Source organism: Colobus angolensis, unplaced genomic scaffold, assembly GCF_000951035.1.
Source record: "Colobus angolensis palliatus isolate OR3802 unplaced genomic scaffold, Cang.pa_1.0 Scaffold19, whole genome shotgun sequence".
NCBI lineage: Eukaryota > Metazoa > Chordata > Mammalia > Primates > Cercopithecidae > Colobus > Colobus angolensis.
In genome coordinates, this window is record NW_012115043.1 from 13,132,124 (window position 1) to 13,153,084 (window position 20,961).

At 36.8% G+C, this 20,961-nt stretch overlaps 1 protein-coding gene across 1 annotated transcript in view; it reads left to right on the top strand.

Annotated features, from left to right (window-relative positions):
• ADAM10 (ADAM metallopeptidase domain 10) overlaps positions 1–19,987 on the top strand; it is a 157,987-nt gene extending 138,000 nt beyond the window's left edge. Inside the window, exons 12-16 of the mRNA XM_011940505.1 lie at positions 3,175–3,358; positions 4,055–4,163; positions 4,649–4,869; positions 15,684–15,810; positions 17,734–19,987. Of these exons, the coding sequence (XP_011795895.1) occupies positions 3,175–3,358; positions 4,055–4,163; positions 4,649–4,869; positions 15,684–15,810; positions 17,734–17,828 (736 nt within the window). The 3' untranslated portion in view covers positions 17,829–19,987. The remainder of the gene's footprint in view (positions 1–3,174; positions 3,359–4,054; positions 4,164–4,648; positions 4,870–15,683; positions 15,811–17,733) is intronic.
• Positions 19,988–20,961: the final 974 nt, after the last annotated feature.

Genomic DNA, 20,961 nt, shown 5'->3' on the forward strand with positions numbered 1-20,961 from the left:
ATTCTCCTGCCTCAGCCTCCTGAGTGAGCTGGGACTACAGGTGCCTGCCACCACGCCCAGCTAATGTTTTGTATTTTTAGTAGAGATGGGGTTTCACTGTGTTAGCCAGTATGGTCTCGATCTCCTGACCTCATGATCGGCCTGCCTCGGCCTCCCAAAGTGCTGGGATTACAGGCGTGAGCCACTGCGCCAGGCCTTTTTTTTTTTTTTGCATATTCATTCTTTCTTTTTTTCCTCTCATTCAGCGTTGTGGTTTGGTAGTTTTCTGTAGCAGTAACATTTGACTCTTCTTTTTCTCATTTGTGTATCACAGTGGCCTGTGCTATACAGCTTTGTAGTAATGGCGGCAGTGGTGGTGTAGGTTGTTAGCATTATAATTCTGTGTGTTTTCATAATGGTGATTATGGTTTCTTTTGCTTCCAGGTGCAGGACTCCCTTGAGTATTTCTTGTAGGGTCAGTCTAGTGGTGATTAATTTCCTATTTTTGCTTGTGTGGGAAAGACTTTATTTGTCTCTCGTTTCTGAAGGATAGTTTTGCTAGGTATAGACTCTTGGCTGCTAATTTGTAAACTATCCTTCAGAAACGAGGGACAAATAAAGTCTTACAGATTTTTGGCTACCAATTTGTTTTTTCTTTCAGTGCTTTGAACATATCCCATTCTCTCCATGCCAGTGAAATTTCTACTGAGAAATCTGCTGCTAGTCTAATAGATACTCCCTTATATGTGACTTGATACTTTTCTCTTGCTGTTTTTTTAGAATTTTCTTTGTCCTTGACTTTTTACAGTTTGACTATAAATCCTCAAGGCAGACCTATGTTTTCAGCTATTATCTTAATAAATAGGTTTTCTTTTTTTCTTTCTTTTTTTTTGAGACAGTCTCACTTCATCACCCAGGCTGGAGTGCAGTGGTACAGTTTCAGCTCACTGCACCCTCTGCCTTGCAAGTTCAGGTGATTCTTTTGCCTCAACCTCCTGAGTAGCTGGAACTACAGGTGCGCGCCACCCTACCCAGCTAGTTTTTTTCATATTTTTAGTAGAGACGGGGTTTCAAGCTCCTGACCTCAAACGATCCACCCGCTTTGGCCTCCCGAAGTCTTGGGATTACAGGCATGAGCCAGCATACCCAGCCAAAACATAGGTTTTCTGTGCCTATATTAATTTAATCTCTTCTCCTTCTGTAGCTTTTAAATGATTGATTGATTGATTGATTGCAGAGATGGGATCTCACTACATTGCCTAGGTTGGTCTTTAACTCCTGGGCTCAAGTGATCCTGCCACCTCAGCCTCCCAAAGTTCTGGCATTACAGGCATGAGTTACTGCACCCAACCTTCTGCAGCTCTTATAATATGAAAATTTATTCAGTTTGTGGTGTCCCATAAGTCTTACAGGCTTTCTTCCTTTTTTTTTTTCCTTCCCCTAAATGAGTAATTTCAAACATTCTATCTTGAAGTTCAGAGATTTTCTTTTGCTTGATCAAGTCTGCTGTTGAAGCTCTCTATTATGTATTTTTATTTTATTCATTGAATTCTTAAGCTGCAGGAGTTTTGTTTCTACTTAATGATATTTATTACTTTTTTGAATTTCTCATATTAATTATTTTCCTAATTTCATTGAATTTTTTTATCTATATTTTCTTGTGTCTTTTCCCTCAAATCATCATTTTGAATTCCTTTTTAGGTAATTTATTGATTTCCTTTGCATTGGGACCTGTTGCTAGAGAGTTAATTATGTTCCTTTGGTGGTGTCATATATATTTGTTTTTTCATGTTTCTCGAGTCCCTGTGTTGATGTCTGTGTACCTGTCTGGTGGAACAGTCATCTCATCTAAATTGTCTATAGTGGCTTTCATGGAGATACACTCTCATTTGTAGATGGATCTTAGTATGCTGGTAGGGAAGGGTGTGATGATTCTGTTTCCAGGTAGGTGCAATGGTATAGTCTCCATGCAACTTCTTCAGCTGTATTCAACATCATCAATAACTGTAGGCACCTCAGTGACTTGTGCTGTAGAAGTTTGTGGTAATGGATGCTGGTGGTGTAGGTTGTTAATGTCCTCAGTGGCGATGACTTTTGGGGCCCTCCTATTCTCATTTTTCTCATAATGGTGAGACTTAGCCAAGGGGATCCCTCTTGATGTCAGGTCTGACATGCATGGCCTACAAGCACCTGCTGCAGTGCTGGCTTCCAGTTGCAGATGCGCAGAGTAACTATGGGGCTGGAGTTCTAGGCTCAGGATCTTACAAACCTGTTGGTACTTGTGTCTTGCAGTGCATGTTTACTGTCTGTGGCAAGATTGAATGTAGGTTGCCTATAGCACCAGGATCTATGACTCTGGGTTACTCCCTAGCAGCTTGGGCCTAGCGGGCCAGTCTGTAGCTGTGGTTATACACTTTGTGGGCAGGGCATAGCCCTGGTTTGAGTCCAGGGAAGAAGAGATGCTCTGGAGATTTGAGCCCAGAGCACAGTGCATGGCAGTAATTTCGGAGCCTGAGCGAATAGGACTCAGTGGCGAGTTGGGTCGCTGGGGATGGAGGTGTTGGTGAGTCTAGACCCTGGGATGGTGGGGCTTGGTGGTATCCCAGAGTCTGTGAGACCAGGTGCAGCAATAGCAAGTACCTCAGAATGTTCAAGCACAGCTGTCATTTGGGCCCTGGGAGGCAGAGAGCAGCACAGTGATGACTGTTCTGGGGAGAAGGGTATCTCAGCAGCTCAGACTCTAGGGGGCTAGTCTAGCTCCAGGGAGGCAGGGTGCTAGAGTTATTCGGCCTGTAGGCATAGTATCCCAGTTCAGCCGTTGATATTTCCCTGGGTTGTGAGTTATTGTGTTGGCTTAGCCCTGGAATGCACGGCTCCTCAACTTGGCCAAGGCATTGTTACCTGAAGGAGCAATGTGCTGCTTTATCTCATGCCCTGCAGGGTGTGACTTTTCCGTGTAGGCCCAGGCACTGTTTCTTTGGGACACACGGCTCCACCAGTGCACTGTTTACTCAGTAGGCAGTGTGCAGTTTCAGGTTTTTGAAGTTGTATACCAGTAACATACTTATCATTTAAATGATGAGACTTATGATTTAAAAATTGGTACTGTGTCTGATAATGTGGATCTAATCTAATATCTAATAGTATATAGGAAATAACTAGTAATTTACTTTGTTTAATCAATGTTTCTTCTAGTCCAAGTCAAGGTCCTTGTTGTACAGCACAGTGTGCATTCAAGTCAAAGTCTGAGAAGTGTCGGGATGATTCAGACTGTGCAAGGGAAGGAATATGTAATGGCTTCACAGCTCTCTGCCCAGCATCTGACCCTAAACCAAACTTCACAGACTGTAATAGGCATACACAAGTGTGCATTAATGGGGTAAGCATTTAACTATATGTTTTTAAATTTAATTTTAGAAAACTTGTTTTTCAGAAGAATTATTGATGCTTAAAGCTACATAAAGTAATTAATCTTGGTCTCTGTTTAAGTAATATCCCTATCTATTCCCTCACAAAACCATGAATATATTATGTAGCATTCAATTAGCTACTAATTTGTTTTTCATCTTCCCATGTACATGTGGTTGATATTCTCTAGAGAAACATAGTTGTACAACTCGGCATGTGACTTGTCTATAATATTTAAGTTTTATAAAACAGTATTTCAGTAGCCTAAATAAAAGAACTCCTTGGTCATCTTCTCTGAATTTGAAACCTTTAAAGCTTTTGTAGCTGAATATCACTTTGCTCTACATGAAGAAAATTTAATTTTTCTTTCTTTATAGAAGAGCCATAATAACCAACATAAAATCGATTCTCATCTAATCTATTTCTCTGCTTTTATTTCAATTTTTAAAGTTGCCATTCCTTTAAAAGATTTACTGTCTTACTTGGATTTACTGTTTTTCAATTTTTTTAAATGTATTTAGGTAATTCAGTTTTGATACTCAACTCTGTTTTTCACTTTTATATCCATTTAAATATTTTGACATTGGAAGCTTATACTTGGCTATTACTATAAACAATAGGTTTGACTGTATAGGATTAAATAATTTGTCTTTTATTTTTCTTCTAGCAATGTGCAGGTTCTATCTGTGAGAAATATGGCTTAGAGGAGTGTACGTGTGCCAGTTCTGATGGCAAAGATGATAAAGAATTATGCCATGTATGCTGTATGAAGAAAAGTAAGGCTTTTAAAAGTACAGGAGTATAAAATCTGCCTCAAACTATTATTTTCTCCTAAATTTTAAGTGTTAAACTTTGACCTATAGTTTGGCCAGATAGTTTCCAGCTCAGTCTGTCCTCTTGAGGAGATTATAAATGTAACATAGCATTGTCTCTCTATCATTATGGTCTCTACGATGTTTTAAAAATGATAAACTAGACAAAACATTGCCAGCTTTACAGCAGTAATTTACATAAACACTGTTAGACTTTAAGTCATTGTGGACGCTGGATCAAGCCTTGCTGGTTGCTTGTTGACATTGTAACATTTAATGTGAATTACTAATGGCATTACCCAGCCTAACTAGAGAAGGTCTATATAACATGTTATGGTAATTATTTCAGACAGTTTTTTTTCCCTCTTTATATTTCCCCAACTGGAAATCTGATCTTCAACTTATATTTGAATCTGATCTTCAGCTTATATTTGGCATTTCTTTTCCAGTGGACCCATCAACTTGTGCCAGTACAGGATCTGTGCAGTGGAGTAGGCACTTCAGTGGTCGAACCATCACCCTGCAACCTGGATCCCCTTGCAACGATTTTAGAGGTTACTGTGATGTTTTCATGCGGTGCAGATTAGTAGATGCTGATGGTCCTCTAGCTAGGCTTAAAAAAGCAATTTTTAGTCCAGAGCTCTATGAAAACATTGCTGAATGGATCGTGGTAAGTATGGTTTTTATTTACAAAGAAAACTTAAAGTGGTTTGATCTTAATTTTACTTGGCCAGAAGTCATCAAAGTTATGAGAAAACAACTATTTATATTAGAATGACTTTATATGAATATTTCTGGTTATTATTTCCTTCTGAAGTGATCAGAATAATGTGTATCATTCATAGATTGCTTGGTAGGTGATGGGAGTCATTCTGTTTTACCACGCTCCTTAGTTCATCTCCTGGATGGGTTACTTCTTTTGGTGCATATAGGGCATTTTCATGGGACTTTAAAAAGTTTTTTTGTTGTTGTTTTTCAAGACAACTTATTTGCCCAAATCATGGACTAATTGGTGATTTTTCCTGATCTTTCAATATAATCTCTGGGTCTTCATCTTGTTTGTAATAGGAAATGTTGAACAGAGTAAGATCAGATACACAGCCTTTTGTAGATCTACTAATGATTATGGACGTTCATCCAGTAGTAATCCGCTGAATGCTTATTTTTAAGCCCACTTATCTCCAAGTTGTAGAAACATGGAATTACCTGATATTTTCTTAAAAGATTGTCAAGAATGCCTGTCCCAGCTTACTTAACTGTTCATGCTTTAAAAGTGATTACATTAAAATATCTATAGGAAGCTTGGAAATGATGTATATGAGAATGTGCTATAATTGAACTGAATGTAGTTTGCTTTGGAAATTGACTTATAACTCAGATTCCCCCTTCTCAGATTATTGTGTGTGTGTGTGTGTTCAGGACTATGGATGCCTTAAAGCACAGAAGATGTTGTTTGGGATGTCAGTCTTTTTTGATACTCTTCTGATAACATTCTGATAACATTCTAGAGTAAAAATTTTATAGTTACCTCCAGCATTTAAAATGATGTTTACCATTCCTAGGACACTTTAGAATATGTGGTTTTTAGATATGTAGTGATCATGGAGTAGAAGGATTGTTGAAATTGGATTTAGGAGATCTACCTAGGTTTCAAACCAAATGCTTGAGCAGTTGACTTAACTTAGGTTTCCTTAAAACATGTTAGTCTTTTTTTTTTTTTTAATTCCTATGCTTATTGCACAGTAAGTTCTAGTGAATACCTGTCAAACTGAAGTTCTCTTCTGGTACCATGGTATAGTGGAAAGAGCACAGGTTTGAGAATCACGTAAGGACTCAGATAATCTTTCTGGCATTTATCAATTCTGGGACTTCAAGCAACTTACCTTTCTTGGCCTTTCTTTATTTTCAACTCAGCTTTATTTTTCTTCTTCTGATTATCTCTAATAAGAAAAGTTGAAATTTGACATACTTGTCTACTATAGGGGACAGTGTATGCAGAAAAGGAAAGAGGATCTCAGAATTACGTTCTACTGAGTATATATTGTGCTAGATACTTTGGGTTTTTGGGGTACTAAATCATATCATCTAAACATAGTATTTTTTCACTTTTCTCTGTTAGCTCTAATTCTGACTCATCATATTATTTAGAATTTCAAATGCTCATTTATTTTCACTTTAAAAATATTTAATAGACATGATCTTCTAAGCTTTTTTAAGACCTTTTCTCCTCATATTTTAGATGTGAGGATTAATGAAATGTTTCACAATGAATTGGCAACATGAAATCTTTTCTTGTGCTCTGGAGCTAATTAATCAGACTCTTTCACGAGTTTATAGACATTGACTTTAAGTGTATGTAGGGTAGAACATACCTTTATTTTATATCATTGTTGACAGTCATATGCCAATCTTTTGAATAGCATGCTCATAATGTGTGAAGAGTACCGCTAGGCTGTGGGTGCATTTGTGGGCATTAACCACATCAAGCAGTAAGATAATAAACATCCGCTTCTTTGCAAGTTACTTGTCTCATTTGCTTATGTGCATAGTTTACTTGCATACCAGGGTTTATCATGTTAGCGAAGTGCCCTTGCAGTTAGTAATACAGATTATCAGGATGCTGTGGTGTAAGAAGCTGTGAAAGAAGTGAGGGGTTAGTTTCACTACTTTCCTTTCCAGTGGTGCCTGGTGGCCTTTTGTCTTCTTTCTGTGGTACACTATGGCAGCTTCTCTCCTCATGCAGGGTAGAGTAAGAAGAACTTTAACAATTTAGAACTTCAGTACATGGGTTATTGACTGCTGCTACTGATACCATGGAAACGATACTTTCTTTTCTGTGTTGACAACTATGTTTTGATTTTTCCAAATACATTTACTGTATTTGCTGAGTGCCTACTGTGTATCTGGACAGGAGAAATGATAAACATCCTTTGGATTTATCAAAGAGTCATCTAATTCTTGAAACGTTTAAGAGCATTCATCAGTGAATCTGTTGACACCTTATTTCGGCATCTCCTTTTCTTTAATTAGGGATTGAGGGCAGTGGTAATTCATTTCCAGTTTTTTCTATAGTTGATGTGTTCTGATTTTCTGTATCTTTCATGTTAGGTTTGACATTGTAGAAAACCACCTCTTACCTTGACTTTTAGTTTTCAAATTTATTGTTGTGTTTCCCCTCCTTTTAAAAATCATTGCCTGATAATTTTGTGGCTTTTTCTTTTTAATTTGTTTGGATTTATCAGGAGTTTGTATTTTTTTATTGCTAGTTTTTCAAGAGTCAAACACCTTCTCATTTTAAAATTAATTTCCACTGCATATTTTGCTATAATTTTATGCATTTAAGTATTAAGTGTCTGGTATTCTTTATGAATGAAAGATTTAGAGCACTGTTTCCCAAATGCTTAACAGAACACTAGTCCCGTTAGATGTGCTAGGGCTTCAGTGGTCAAATGAATCTGGAAAACACTGCTCCATACTATAGACCTTTCTTGGAGATTCGTGAGAAGATTATGAGAAGTCCTGCAATAAATACATATTTTAAACTTCATTTTCCAAACTTACCTAACCCTAGAACCTTTTATCGTGAAAAGACTGAGTCGTAAATATCCTTAGATGTCATTTGGGAAAATACTGATTAATAGCTGTAGTTCTCAATCCTGGTTGTATACCAGAATCACCCTGGGGTTTGGACTAATTAAATCAGAATCTCTTGGGTTTAAGTATCTGGGTCTTTTAAAACTCTCCAGTTAATTCTGATGAAGAGCCAGGGTTAAGAACCACTCATCTAGAACGGGGGCTGGCAAACTATGGCCCATGGGCCAAATCCAGCCCATGCCTCTTTCTGTGTGGCTCAGAAGCTAAGAACGGTTTTTACATTTTTAAATGATTGAAAAAAAAATTTTAAATTATCAAAATAACAGTCTTTTAAAAATCATATGAAATTCAAATTTCTGTATTGTTAAATAACATTTTATTGAAACATGGCCACACCCATTTGTTTACACATTGTCTGTGGCTGCTTTGGCACTTTGAGTGGCTGCAACAGTGACTGTATGACCCCACCAAACCTAAAATGTTTATCTGGGCTTTTATGGGAAATATTTGCCAACTCCTGATTGAGAGCGATGATCTCAAAGTGTAGGCCTGAGAAGTAGCATCAGCATCCCCTGGGAACTTCATAGAAATGCAAATTCTCAGGTTCTATTCCAGACCCACTGAGTCAGTGGTTGAGGGTGCATGCTAATAGTTTGTCTGCCATTTTTTTCGGTCTCTGCGATATGAGGACTCCTTTTTAAAAAGACTTGTAACAGAAATTTTCCATTTTGTCATCCTGATATGTTGAAAATAGAAGGTGGTTTTCACTTTGTGGAACAGGCCACATAGATAGCATAGCACTTACGAAACTTTAACAACAAAGATATAATATTATTGGAGGGTTTTTAGCATATAGTGAGGACACAGTATACATCTGCTAGATGAGTGAAGCAGATTTCTCAAATGTAATAATTTATATGGAAAAGAGTAAAAATTGTGCATATTAACTTTGAAACTGGAATGTTTTCGGGTTCCTGTTAGTGAGATTTTATCTTACTTGCCCAGGCTGAGCTTGAAGTAACCAAAAGTTTAGTAGCAAGTTGCTTTCTGCTTGGCAGATTGCTATTGCTGCCGCTGCTAGTGGTGGTGGTGGGAGTTTGAAGGATAGGAGGTGTATATGGTCAAAGTCCAGACTGCCCCTATAGGGATGACATAATCAGTATCATGACAAGGAACTGTGGGCCCCACATGGTCTTGTGACCCATGGAAACTCAAGAATGCATTTGCTGAGAGTGAGCATTGTTCAACACTGGAGTATTCATTGAAAGGATTATATGGTTGACTTCCTGGAGGTCTTTAAGAACAGTAGATTATCTTATGTCTGAAGAGACTTGAGTACATGTGTTCCCTGTCCTCGCTCATGCACTTTTTTTAGATGATACTTGATTTATCGTTTTGTTACCATACAGGTTCTTTTTCTTTTTGTTTATATTTAGATTATCATATTAAATACTATTGTAATTAATACATAATAAATTAGACTATTTAATTTTGACTTTTTACTTTATTATTGGCTATGTTTAAGTGCCTGTATTAAACATCGTTTCTTATGTAGAATTATTTTCTGAGTTGAAAAACTTCTTGAGTTGTTGAAAAATGGTTGGATGTCTTCTCTTTGTCCCTAACGTTTTGCTTAACACCCTTGTCTCTGAGATATAAGACCCTGGCACTCAGTTTACATTCAGTAAATGTTCATTGAATGAATGACAGCTCCCCTTTCATTCAGACTAATAGGTGGGCAATTTGTGATCTTTTCTTTTGAGAGAAATGCATATTTTACATTTACTAGCCTAGTTAGTATTCCTTTCCCTGATTTTATAGTATGTTTAAAGGAGATAGCATGCAATTTAGCATTTAACTCATTCTCTTTTAAAAAGAAAAACTATCAAAGGTGGCCGTACTTACTAATATTTTCAGATGCACTGTTGTTTTGTTTAGTTTTTCTTGCTATCTTGTCTGTTGCCATATTCCATTTCCCCACACGCTAAATTCACAAAAGCTACTATCATTGCCACTAAAACATCTCGAGCATTGGGCTTGTGATACATAGTTACCTGAAAAAATTTAGAAGAAAGCCAGGAATACTGTGCTAGAAGGAACTGGAAGTTCTCAAGGGCTTGAGTGCCATATTTTATTATATATCTGTTGATCTGAATTGGGACTAGGTTCTTTTTACCTTTGTTTTCTACAATTTTAACCTTTATTAAATCTGGGCTTTCTGTCTCCAGTCTGCCTCTCTTACTGCCATAGTATATACTTGTATGGTGCTTTATTTAAATCTGTAGGCCAGGTACGGTAGCTTATACCTTTAATCTTAGCACTTTGGGAGGTTGAGGAGGGAGAATTGCTGGAGACCAGCAGTTGAAGACCAACCTGGACAACCTAGCAAGACCCTGTGTATGCAAATAAATCAATAAATGAATTCGCAGGGTGTGGCAGCATGTACCTTGTAGTCCCAGCTACTCAGGAGGATCACTACAGCCCAGGAGGGCAAGGCTGCAGTGAGCCATGATTGCACCATTGCATTCCAGCCTGGGCAACAGAGCAAGACCCTGTCTTTTAAAAGAAAAAACAAAACAAAACAAAAAAAGAAGAGTGTGTAGGTACTAAAAAGACTATCATTAAATATATCCAAACCAGTTTTACTGTCCTATCTCTGTTGTAACGGCCTTGTCACGTTATTTGTATGTGTAGGCAATCTAGAAATAATAAATGAGCTGTTAGATACGTTTCAAGGTCAGTATTTAAATACTGACTTACTTGTAATAAGTAGTTCAACAGGTATTGTGTTTGTTGGCTCGGTACTGAGGTAATAGGATATAAGTCCAGGGAGCTCACAGGTCAGTTTGGGATAGAGAACACAGGCCAGAGAAACGTATCTTCAGTCTGTATGCTGTTTTCACAGAACTAGGAGAACCTATTAGGAAGAGCCTTTAAGGCAGTAACGCCAGAACTAAGTTCTTTTTTTATTTTTATTTTTGAAATGGAGTCTCACTCAGCCGCCTAGGCTGGAGTGCAGTGGCGTAATCTCAGCTCACTGCAACCACCATCTCCCAGGTTCAAGCGGTTCTCCTGTCTCAGCCTCCCAGGTAGCTGGGATTACAGGCACCAGCCATCATGCTTGGCTAATTTTTGTATTTTAGTACAGATGGAGTTTCACTATGTTGGCCAGGCTGGTCTTGAACACCTGACCTCAGGTGATCCACCCGCCCCAGCTTCCCACAGTGCTAGGATTACAGACGTGAGCCACCATGCCTGGCCAAGCTAAGTTCTTAAGAATTAGTAGAAGTAGAGAGTACAGAAATATTTTGTGGGGATAGAGCCTGTGAAAAAGTCACAGAAGTATGAATTTTGCAAAACAAACATTTTTTTCTACTTTTTTCTTTTGAAAAGTTTGATTATTCTTTCTTTAATTGACAAAGTAATACTACATTCAAAAGTAGGCCTTTCCCCCCGGATCCCCAGTCTTTTCAGGATGGATTTCTTGTGTATTCTCTGAAACTGTCTATACTACTCTAAGGATATATACTTTTTTAAAAGGTGGAATCATATATACTTTGCTGTACTTTATCGTGTGCTCAAGTTTTTGCTTTTGCTGTTTTTCCTCTCTCCTACATAATGGTCTGTCTTGGAAATCTTTGGTGGGAAGCATTCAAAGAAGGGTTTGACACAAAGGAGTAACATGGTCAGTTCCATATTTTAGGTAGCCAAAACACTGATGGCCATATTTTCATAAAAATGAAAGTAAAGATGAAGGAAGGAAATATATTCAAGGTGATAATGACTTTAGGAATAGATCTGTATCTCCTTTACCCAACTTGCCCATCAACCTGAGAAAGCTAGTAGGAAAACTCTTAAGCTTTTGCACTCATGGATTGGCTCACATTAGAGGTGTTGCTACTTCCCCAGCAGGTGTTTGGAAATGTACGGTTGTTGTCAGAGTAACTGAAGGGGCTCTACAGGCATTTGATGGATGGGGGCCAGAGATGCTAAACTGCATTACTCAAAATGGTCCTATACTGTTGTGACAGACTGAGAGTGGCCTTCTACCCTGTCTTACGATAAGTAGCAGGTCTGTTATTTGAGGATGAATAAAAACAAAAACAATAGGAGTCTATGGAATATCTATATAATAAAGGAATGGGAACATCATCCTAAAGACTAACAAGGAGAGCAGAACTCTGAACATGATTTTTATAGAGAAAAAAAAAAAAAAATCTGGCAGTCTCAAGAAGCAGCTTTTAAAAAGTAGATTGTAAAGTTTTAATTTCCAAGGCAGATTCAGCCCTGTCAGCATGTTTTTTATAGTCTACACATTGTTTTAAGAAATTTCTCACAAGTTTGCCAGTACTTAAAAATAGATTTTAAATAAAAATTCCGATATATTGCTTCTCTTGAAAAATCAGATCTTTAAGCATTAAGGTTGAATTGCATTCCACCTTACCTGCCATGTAAGCTTTTTAGTTTGCAGTCCCTGCAGTAACAAGCAATGTGAGGGACAACCATGATACAGTTTTTACAGACTGAATAATAAACATGAAAATAAAGAGAAGGAAGGTGTTTGTGGGACTCTTCTGTACAGAAATCTAATCTGAGAATTAAACAAGACTGAGAAATGACACTCAAGTGTAAATAATTCCAAGTTTGATTTTAAAATTGAATATATAGGTATGTGTGTGTGTGCGTGTATATGTATGTATGTATATATCTCTTTCCCTTTTTTGTTCCCTCTCCTTTTGTTGAAGCAGTTAATTCCTAAAGCTGTTAGGTGAGCCCAAGCAGGGTAGGCATCCACGCCAAACTTGGGGAGCTGCAGTGGCACAGAGCAGAGTGTTGGAAGCTGACCAGTTTTGGAAGGTGTGGGATGGGGAAGACTACCAGTATGGGGTTTCAGAGCCCGAGTAGAGTGAGAAGTGCACCCCTGTGGAGGAATGACTGGCATGGGATGTCAAGAGTGCAAGTATGAGGAAGGTGTCTCCATAGGAGGGGTAGGACTAAGAGAAACCAGGGCTTTTTGGAGAAATGGCAGATTCCAAGGCTGGGGTAGGGAAAGAACAAGATAAATCTGGAACTTCTTATTGGGCCAGAAAGTAAGAAAGGGCTCAAAGAATGATGAGGACATGTTCAAAAAACACAGTAATGTCAGTAACTGATTATATGTATATAAAATAGGAAACCATGAGGGAATAAATAAATAAATGAATACATTGAAAGTTTGAAGAAGAACAGGGTATTTACATACTTCCAAATTACGTCCCTACAAAATATTCATTGTCTACAAAAGAGAAACAAGAATCATGGTAAAATTTGGCAGATAACACCTTAATCCAGTGATCAAGTTAACATCAGCAGTAATGAAATAAAAATCACGTGCTACCTGATAGGATGCAGCGAGAACACAGCATGTGTGATATTCTTACCAAAGATGTGTGACCTGAATTTGATCACAAAGAAACACCAGAGAAACCCAAATTGAAGGACATTCCCATACAAAATAACTGCCCTGTAATCTTCAAAAGTATCAAGGTCATAAAAAACAAGGAAAGACTGGAGTATTTCCAAATCAAAGGAGAGTAAAGAAACATGGTGGCTAAATATAGCACACGATTCTGAACTGGATGGTATTGGGACAAATGGCAAAACCTGAATGGGGTCTGAGGATTAAATGTTAGTAATATATCAGCCCTGATTTCCTGATTTTGGTGATCGTCTTGTTATCTAGGAAACCACCCTTATGTTGTAGAAATTATATGCTAAAATGTTCAGGAGTAACAGCATGGTGCTAGCAACTTACTCTGAGGTGCTTCCAGATTTTTAAAAGGTTTTTTTTTTGTTTTTGTTTGTTTGTTTGTTTGAGGTGGAGTCTCATTCTGTGGCCCAGGCTGGAGTGCAGTGGCACAATCTCGGCTCGCTGCAGCCTCTGCCTTCCGGGTTCAAGCGATTCTCCCCGCTCAGCCTCCTAAGTAGCTGGGATTACAGGCACCTGCCATCATGCCCGGCTAATTTTTGTATTTTTAGTAGAGACCAGGTTTCACCATGTTGGCCTGGCTGGTCTCGAACTCCTGACCTTAGGTGATCCACCTGCCTCAGCCTCCCAAAGTGCTGGGAGCCACCATGCCCGGCCTCAGGTTTTTAAAAGGTTTTTGAATTGTACTTGCAGCTTTTCTTTAAGTTTGAGTTCAAAATAAAACAAATTTTTATAAAGTAGGAAAGGCTTTACGTACACACAGAAAAAGTGGCTTGGAATATTTTGCCACAACATGCCTTTTAATTTTAGCATTTCTCTCATTAATGCTAAAATTAGTATTAGTATTACTTTAATTACATAAAGACTGCTGGAAAAAGTAAACAGTGTAGAAGTGGTACCCAGTTTAAGTTCCTAAGTCATAGAAAATCTTAAGTGGGAGTTTTGCTAGAAACAATCAGTAGTAACTATGTATGTGTTACAATGATCTGTGTTAAGTAAATGTAAAGGTTCAGTTTTAAAGTTGTAAATATTTTGTATGATGTTTATTAGTACATGTGGTCTTAAAACAAAGTTTGAATATTTGGAATTGCAAAATATAATTTGAGACTAGACACATTAATTTTCCTATAAATTTATCAATAATTTTTGAAGGTTTTTCTGTTTGGCTAATTGATTTGTTTAATATAGTTCAGTTTAAAAGTGAAGTTTTGGTTTCTTCTAAGACTGGATGAACTTTGCCTGCTGCTAAAATATATATCTTCTTCCACTTTTCTTTTTTTCTTTTTTTTTTTTTTTGAGATGGAGTCTCGCTCTGTGGCCCAGGCTGGAGTGCAGTGGCCGGATCTCAGCTCACTGCAAGCTCCGCCTCCCGGGTTTATGCCATTCTCCTGCCTCAGCCTCCCGAGTAGCTGGGACTACAGGCGCCCGCCACCTCGCCCGGCTAGTTTTTTGTATTTTTTTTTTGTAGAGACGGGGTTTCACCGTGTTAGCCAGGATGGTCTCGATCTCCTGACCTCGTGATCCACCCGTCTCGGCCTCCCAAAGTGCTGGGATTACAGGCTTAAGCCACCGCGCCCGGCCTTTTCTTCCACTTTTCATATTTAAAATTAAAGATAGTTAATCTATAAACTAATGAATAAAATAAAGATATTATATATAATGTAATGAAAACTAATGTATATAAAAAGTGATTTCATAACTAGTCCGAGTCTCAGATTCCAAATGAAATAGAAGAGGAAAAGGGTGTCTCAAAAGAGATAGAATTCCAGTCTTAACTTTGATAATTAGAAAGCAATATAGGTTAAAGAGTAATTTTAAAATCTATTCTCTAGTAGAATTTAAAGCAAGTTACATGCTTTCTAAGCCATGGAAAGTATAAACGCAAACAAAACATAGTCTATAAGAGTAAGAGGAGATCCTTTTGTAGTTCGTAAGTGTGATGATTGGGTTTGCACACTCTTATGTAAGATATGTCTCCCTCAAACCTTGTTAGGGTATTGTCACATTACCCATTTGAGGGAGAAAAAAGAGTAAGGGGAAAACACAAAGGAAATATAAACCAGAAAATATTTAATAACATGGGAAAATACAATATAACTATATGCAAGATGACCCCAGTTTTGTAATTGTGTTCATGTGTATGACAAATGTTGTTATATGTAGAAAAGAGACTGAAAAAAATCAGATTGAGCAATTTCCTCTATGAGATGAATTTATGGGTGATTTCCATTTTCTCCTTTAAACTTTTTTTTATATTTAAACAATATACATGTGCAAATATCTAACATATGTATACAACTCCTAAACAAATGTTCTTTAAAAATTACAATATACTGTGTTCTATCTTTTATATACTGTAAAAGGTGTTCTAAAATATTTTGTAGATTTTGTTTTTTTCAGTGGAAAAATCTGTTTATTTCTAGGCTCATTGGTGGGCAGTGTTACTTATGGGAATTGCTCTGATCATGCTAATGGCTGGATTTATTAAGATATGCAGTGTTCACACTCCAAGTAGTAATCCAAAGTTGCCTCCTCCTAAACCACTTCCAGGTAAGAATATTTGAGCAAGATACATGTTTATATAACTCAGAATTGTTTAGCAGGTAGAGTTGAATTATAAATGAGTCTTTAGTAACTAATGTTATAGTACTTTCTCCTTAAGAATGGGATTATTGGATGAATGATTTAGTTGATATTTGTGTGCTTTTTGTCAATCCAGTCTGGGCAGTGACTGCTAAGTTAATGCTGATTTATCTGAATGTCTGAATATTTAGAACTAGAAATTTTAAATTTTGCTTGGTATTTGTTTTCTTGGTTATATATATACATATATATATTCTAACATCTTGTCGTGATTATGGTAAACTACTTTAAAATTATTGATCTTTCTATTCTAATAGTTGTGCTTCTCTTATTGTTGTCCTTCCTTCCCTTCCATCTTCCCTTCCTCCCGCCTTCACTTCCTTCTTTTTCTTTCTTTCACTATGTTGCCCACGCTGGACTTAATCCAGAGCTCAAGCAATCCTCCCCACCTGAGCCTCCTAAGTAGCTGGGACTAGGGGCACGTGCACTGCGCCCAGCTCTCTTACTGTTTTTACTGTTTGTGCTTTTGAAATATTTTCTGGCACATAAGCTTATTTTCCCCCAGGGTGATGCTTATGGGGAAATACAGATCCCTGTGGGAAAGTCTTAGAGTAGAGGATTCATTCACCAAATAAGCATAGTCAAGTATTCTCCATTCCTGAAAACAACTCTTTAGTTCTAGTCTCCACCTTTTTCCTCTCAGGGAGACATAGCATGAGGAAGGACCCTCTTTAGATGAGCTGTGGGCATTGGAAGGAGAAAAGGATAGAAAATAAACCTTTCGTATTGTTTAGTCCCCTCTGTTTATCCCTCCCCCCTCCAAGGTATTCGTAGCTATTCTCTACAGGTATGGGGACAGACATTGTCTCAGGGCAGCGGCAGGGGAGAACCAGAGATAAATGACAGCAGTTCCCTCTCCTGCTGCTCTCAGACTTCTTACAAAGTGTCTTGCCTCAGGCAAACCCACTACCTTACACAAAGTAGTTCAAAACTAGATTTCTTATGCTTTTTCCCTGTTTTCCCTCAATTGTTCACCTGCATTTACCTGTCTGGGGCAAGATGGCCAATAGTCATGCTAGGACAGTATCTTAGTGAGAATTAGAGAAAATTTGATTTTTATGTCATTGCTTTTCTTAAATTCACAATGTTAGTTAGCACTCGGGAACTTACGTTAGTATTTAAGGAAGTTCAAAGGGCCACATGACACTTTTTAGATACTGTTACCAATTGTTGTCTCATTCAGTGAAACATTTTATGTGTATATTAATTTCATTTTAAATAATAGCACCTTTAAAAGCTTAGAAAACTAGCTGTCATTTATTGAACCCTCACAAAAAGTGTTAAACATTTTTATGTGAATTATATAATCTTTACAACAGGCTATATACATTAATTATCCCTGTTTTACAGTGTAGGCATCTGAGTCTCAGGTTAAGGCGTTTGCTCAAAGACAGTTAGTAATTCCCTCATATGGATTCCATCCACAGAATCTGTGATATTAATCTGGATTAATCTAATACTTGTGGCTGTTGAGCACTGAAATGTAGCTAGTTTCCATTGAAATGTGCTGTTTTAATTAAAATGCATGCCAGAGTTTGAAGATTTAGTATAAAAAATGAAATATTTTGTTAGTAATTTTTTATATTGATTACATATTGAAATAACACTTTGGCTATGCTAATTTAAATAAAATAAAAAATATTATTAAAATTATTTCACCTTTTAAACCTTTTTTATTACGGCTATCAGAAGATTTTAAATTACATTGGTGGCCCATATTATTGGACAGCACTGAACTAAAACCTTTCTTATTGAAACAGCAGCTTGGCTTTTAAAGACTGAAAAGCTCATGATTGATAAATCTGTTTTGCTTTTGTTTGTGGCTCACAGGCACTTTAAAGAGGAGGAGACCTCCACAGCCCGTTCAGCAACCCCAGCGTCAGCGGCCCCGAGAGAGTTACCAAATGGGACACATGAGACGCTAACTGCAGCTTTTGCCTTGGTTCTTCCTAGTGCCTACAATGGGAAAACTTCACTCCAAAGAGAAACCTATTAAGTCATCATCTCCAAACTAAACCCTCACAAGTAACAGTTGAAGAAAAAATGGCAAGAGATCATGTCCTCAGACCAGGTGGAATTACTTAAATTTTAAAGCCTGAAAATTCCAATTTGGGGGTGGGAGGTGGAAAAGGAACCCAATTTTCTTATGAACAGATATTTTTAACTTAATGGCACAAAGTCTTAGAATATTATTATGTGCCCCGTGTTCCCTGTTCTTCGTTGCTGCATTTTCTTCACTTGCAGGCAAACTTGGCTCTCAATAAACTTTTACCACAAATTGAAATACATATATTTTTTTCAACTGCCAATCAAGGCTAGGAGGCTCGACCACCTCAACATTGGAGACATCACTTGCCAATGTACATACCTTGTTATATGCAGACATGTATTTCTTAGGTACACTGTACTTCTGTGTGCAATTGTAAACAGAAATTGCAATATGGATGTTTCTTTGTATTATAAAATTTTTCCGCTCTTAATGAAAAATTACTGTTTAATTGACATACTCAGGATAACAGAGAATGGTGGTATTCAGTGGTCCAGGATTCTGTAATGCTTTACACAGGCAGTTTTGAAATGAAAATCAATTTACCTTTTTCTTATGATGGAGTTGATTTTGATACTCATTTTTTTCTTTATCACATGGCTGCTACGGGCACAAGTGACTATGCTGAAGAACACAGTTGAGTGTTGTGCAAACTGGACATAGCAGCATATGCTACTTCAGAGTTCATGATGTAGATGTCTGGTTTCTGCTTACGTCTTTTAAACTTTCTAATTCAATTCCATTTTTCAATTGATAGGTGAAATTTTATTCATGCTTTGATAGAAATTATGTCAATGAAATGATTCTTTTTATTTGTAGCCTACTTATTTGTGTTTTTCATATATCTGAAATATGCTAATTATGTTTTCTGTCTGATACAGAAAAGAAAAGCTGTGTCTTTATCAAAATAATTGAACAGTTTTTTCAACATATCATCACTGATCGTTGGTAACCACTAAAGATGAGTAATTTGCTTAAGTAGTAGTTAAAATTGTAGATAGGCCTTCTGACATTTTTTTTCCTAAAATTTTTAACAGCATTGAAGGTGAAACAGCACAATGTCCCATTCCAAATTTATTTTTGAAACAGATGTAAATAATTGGCATTTTAAAGAAAGAGAAAGCAAAAACATTTAACGTATTAACAGGCTTATTGCTATGCAGGAAATAGAAGGGGCATTACAAAAACTGAAGCTTGTGACATATTTATTGCTTCTGTTTTCCAACTACGTCACTTCAATTAGAAGTAAAGCTATGATTTTCCTGACTTTACATAGGAGGCAAATTTAGAGAAAGTTGTAAAGATTTCTATGTTTTGGGTTTTTTTTTTTCTTTTTTTTTTTTTAAGAGTATAAGGTTTACACAATCATTCTCATAATGTGACGCAAGCCAGCAAGGCCAAAAATGCTAGAGAAAATAATGGGATCTCTTCCTTGTAAACTTGTACAGTATGTGGTGACTTTTTCAAAATACAGCTTTTTGTACATGATTTAGAGACAAATTTTGTACATGAAACCCCAGATAGACTATAAATAATTCTAAACAAACAAGTAGGTAGATATGTATGTAATTGCTTTTAAATCATTTAAATGCCTTTGTTTTTGGACTGTGCAAAGGTTGGAAGTGGATTTGCATTTCTAAAATGGTGACTTTTATTCTGCAAGAGTTCTTAGTAACTTCTTGAGTGGTAGACTTTGGAACATGTAAATTTTTTGCTTGTAATGTTATCCTGTGGTAGGGTTTTGGCAGGTACACACACTGCCCTATTTTATTTTGAGTCTAAGTTAAATGTTTTCTGAAAAGAGATACATGCACTGAACTCTTTCCACTGCGAAACAAGATGTGGTAAAATAAAAGGATCAAGAAAAATGAGATCTAATACTACTGTCAGTTTTAATGTCCACTGTGTTTTATACAGTATCTTTTTTTGTTCACTTTGGAAATTTTTACTAAAAATTGCAAAAAATAAAGTATTGTGCAAAGATGTAAGGTTTTTTGAAACTTGAAATGCATTAATAAATAGACTTGATTAAATCAACTTGAAGGTTCTATACTCTTTGAACTTGTGAGAACGATCACAAGAAACTTCCCACAAGGCAGGTTTTCTTACAGTTGTCTCTTCCTGCAAAAGTATAGATTATCTTTATTCTTAACACCCAACTAATCTCAACTGCATTACGTTGTTTCTAATCAATATTCAGTGCTTGTCTTGGTGGAAGAGGTGAGTCATTTTGAAAACTTATGGTCTTGTTTATATGTGTTTTTCAAAGTTTTTAATGCTAAGTACCTCATTTATTTTAAAAAGCCTGATTTAATGATAAGTCTATTTAAAATTTTGAGCCAACATTTTTCTGTTCATAGCAAATGTGGAGAGAATTGACATTTCAGTGTTATCTAGAAAAGGAATTGTAAGCCCAGAATAGTTCCCTGCATGGGGTAATCTACTTCAAATTCTTTTTTCAGTCAAGGTTAGCTGTACTTGTTAAATGAGTAAATATGTAATACTTTGTGAATCACTTTGTTAATTTAGGAGTATCAAATGTATGTTATGTTTAGTTATTTATGAAACTCAATATTGATTGATTTGGGTAATTATAAATTAGTTATTTTTACTTAAAATCGAATGCTTAAATTCTGTTTACAGTCCGTCCTGTCTCCCTCCCTCTCTCCCTCCCCCTCTCCCTCCCCAGTTATATAAATTCAGACACCAATTCACAAACAAAATCAGAAATAAGATAAATTTATTAACTGCTTCTGGATTTAGCATTCCCTGTAGTGTCAGGCAATGTCATGTGGTTTGGGGAAGCATTTATTTAAGTAAATGACAACTTTCTCTGATCAGTCTTGTTTTGTGAGGTGTCTTCAACACTTTGTGCTTTGGGTACTTCGTTTTTGTCACAGTCTTAGAATAGTGAAATCTGATTTGTCCAAGCTGAGCAAACTACTCGACCCTAAGTCCTTGTATTTGTCCCTGTAGTAAGACCTAATTATTATTATTTCTCAAAGATGGGA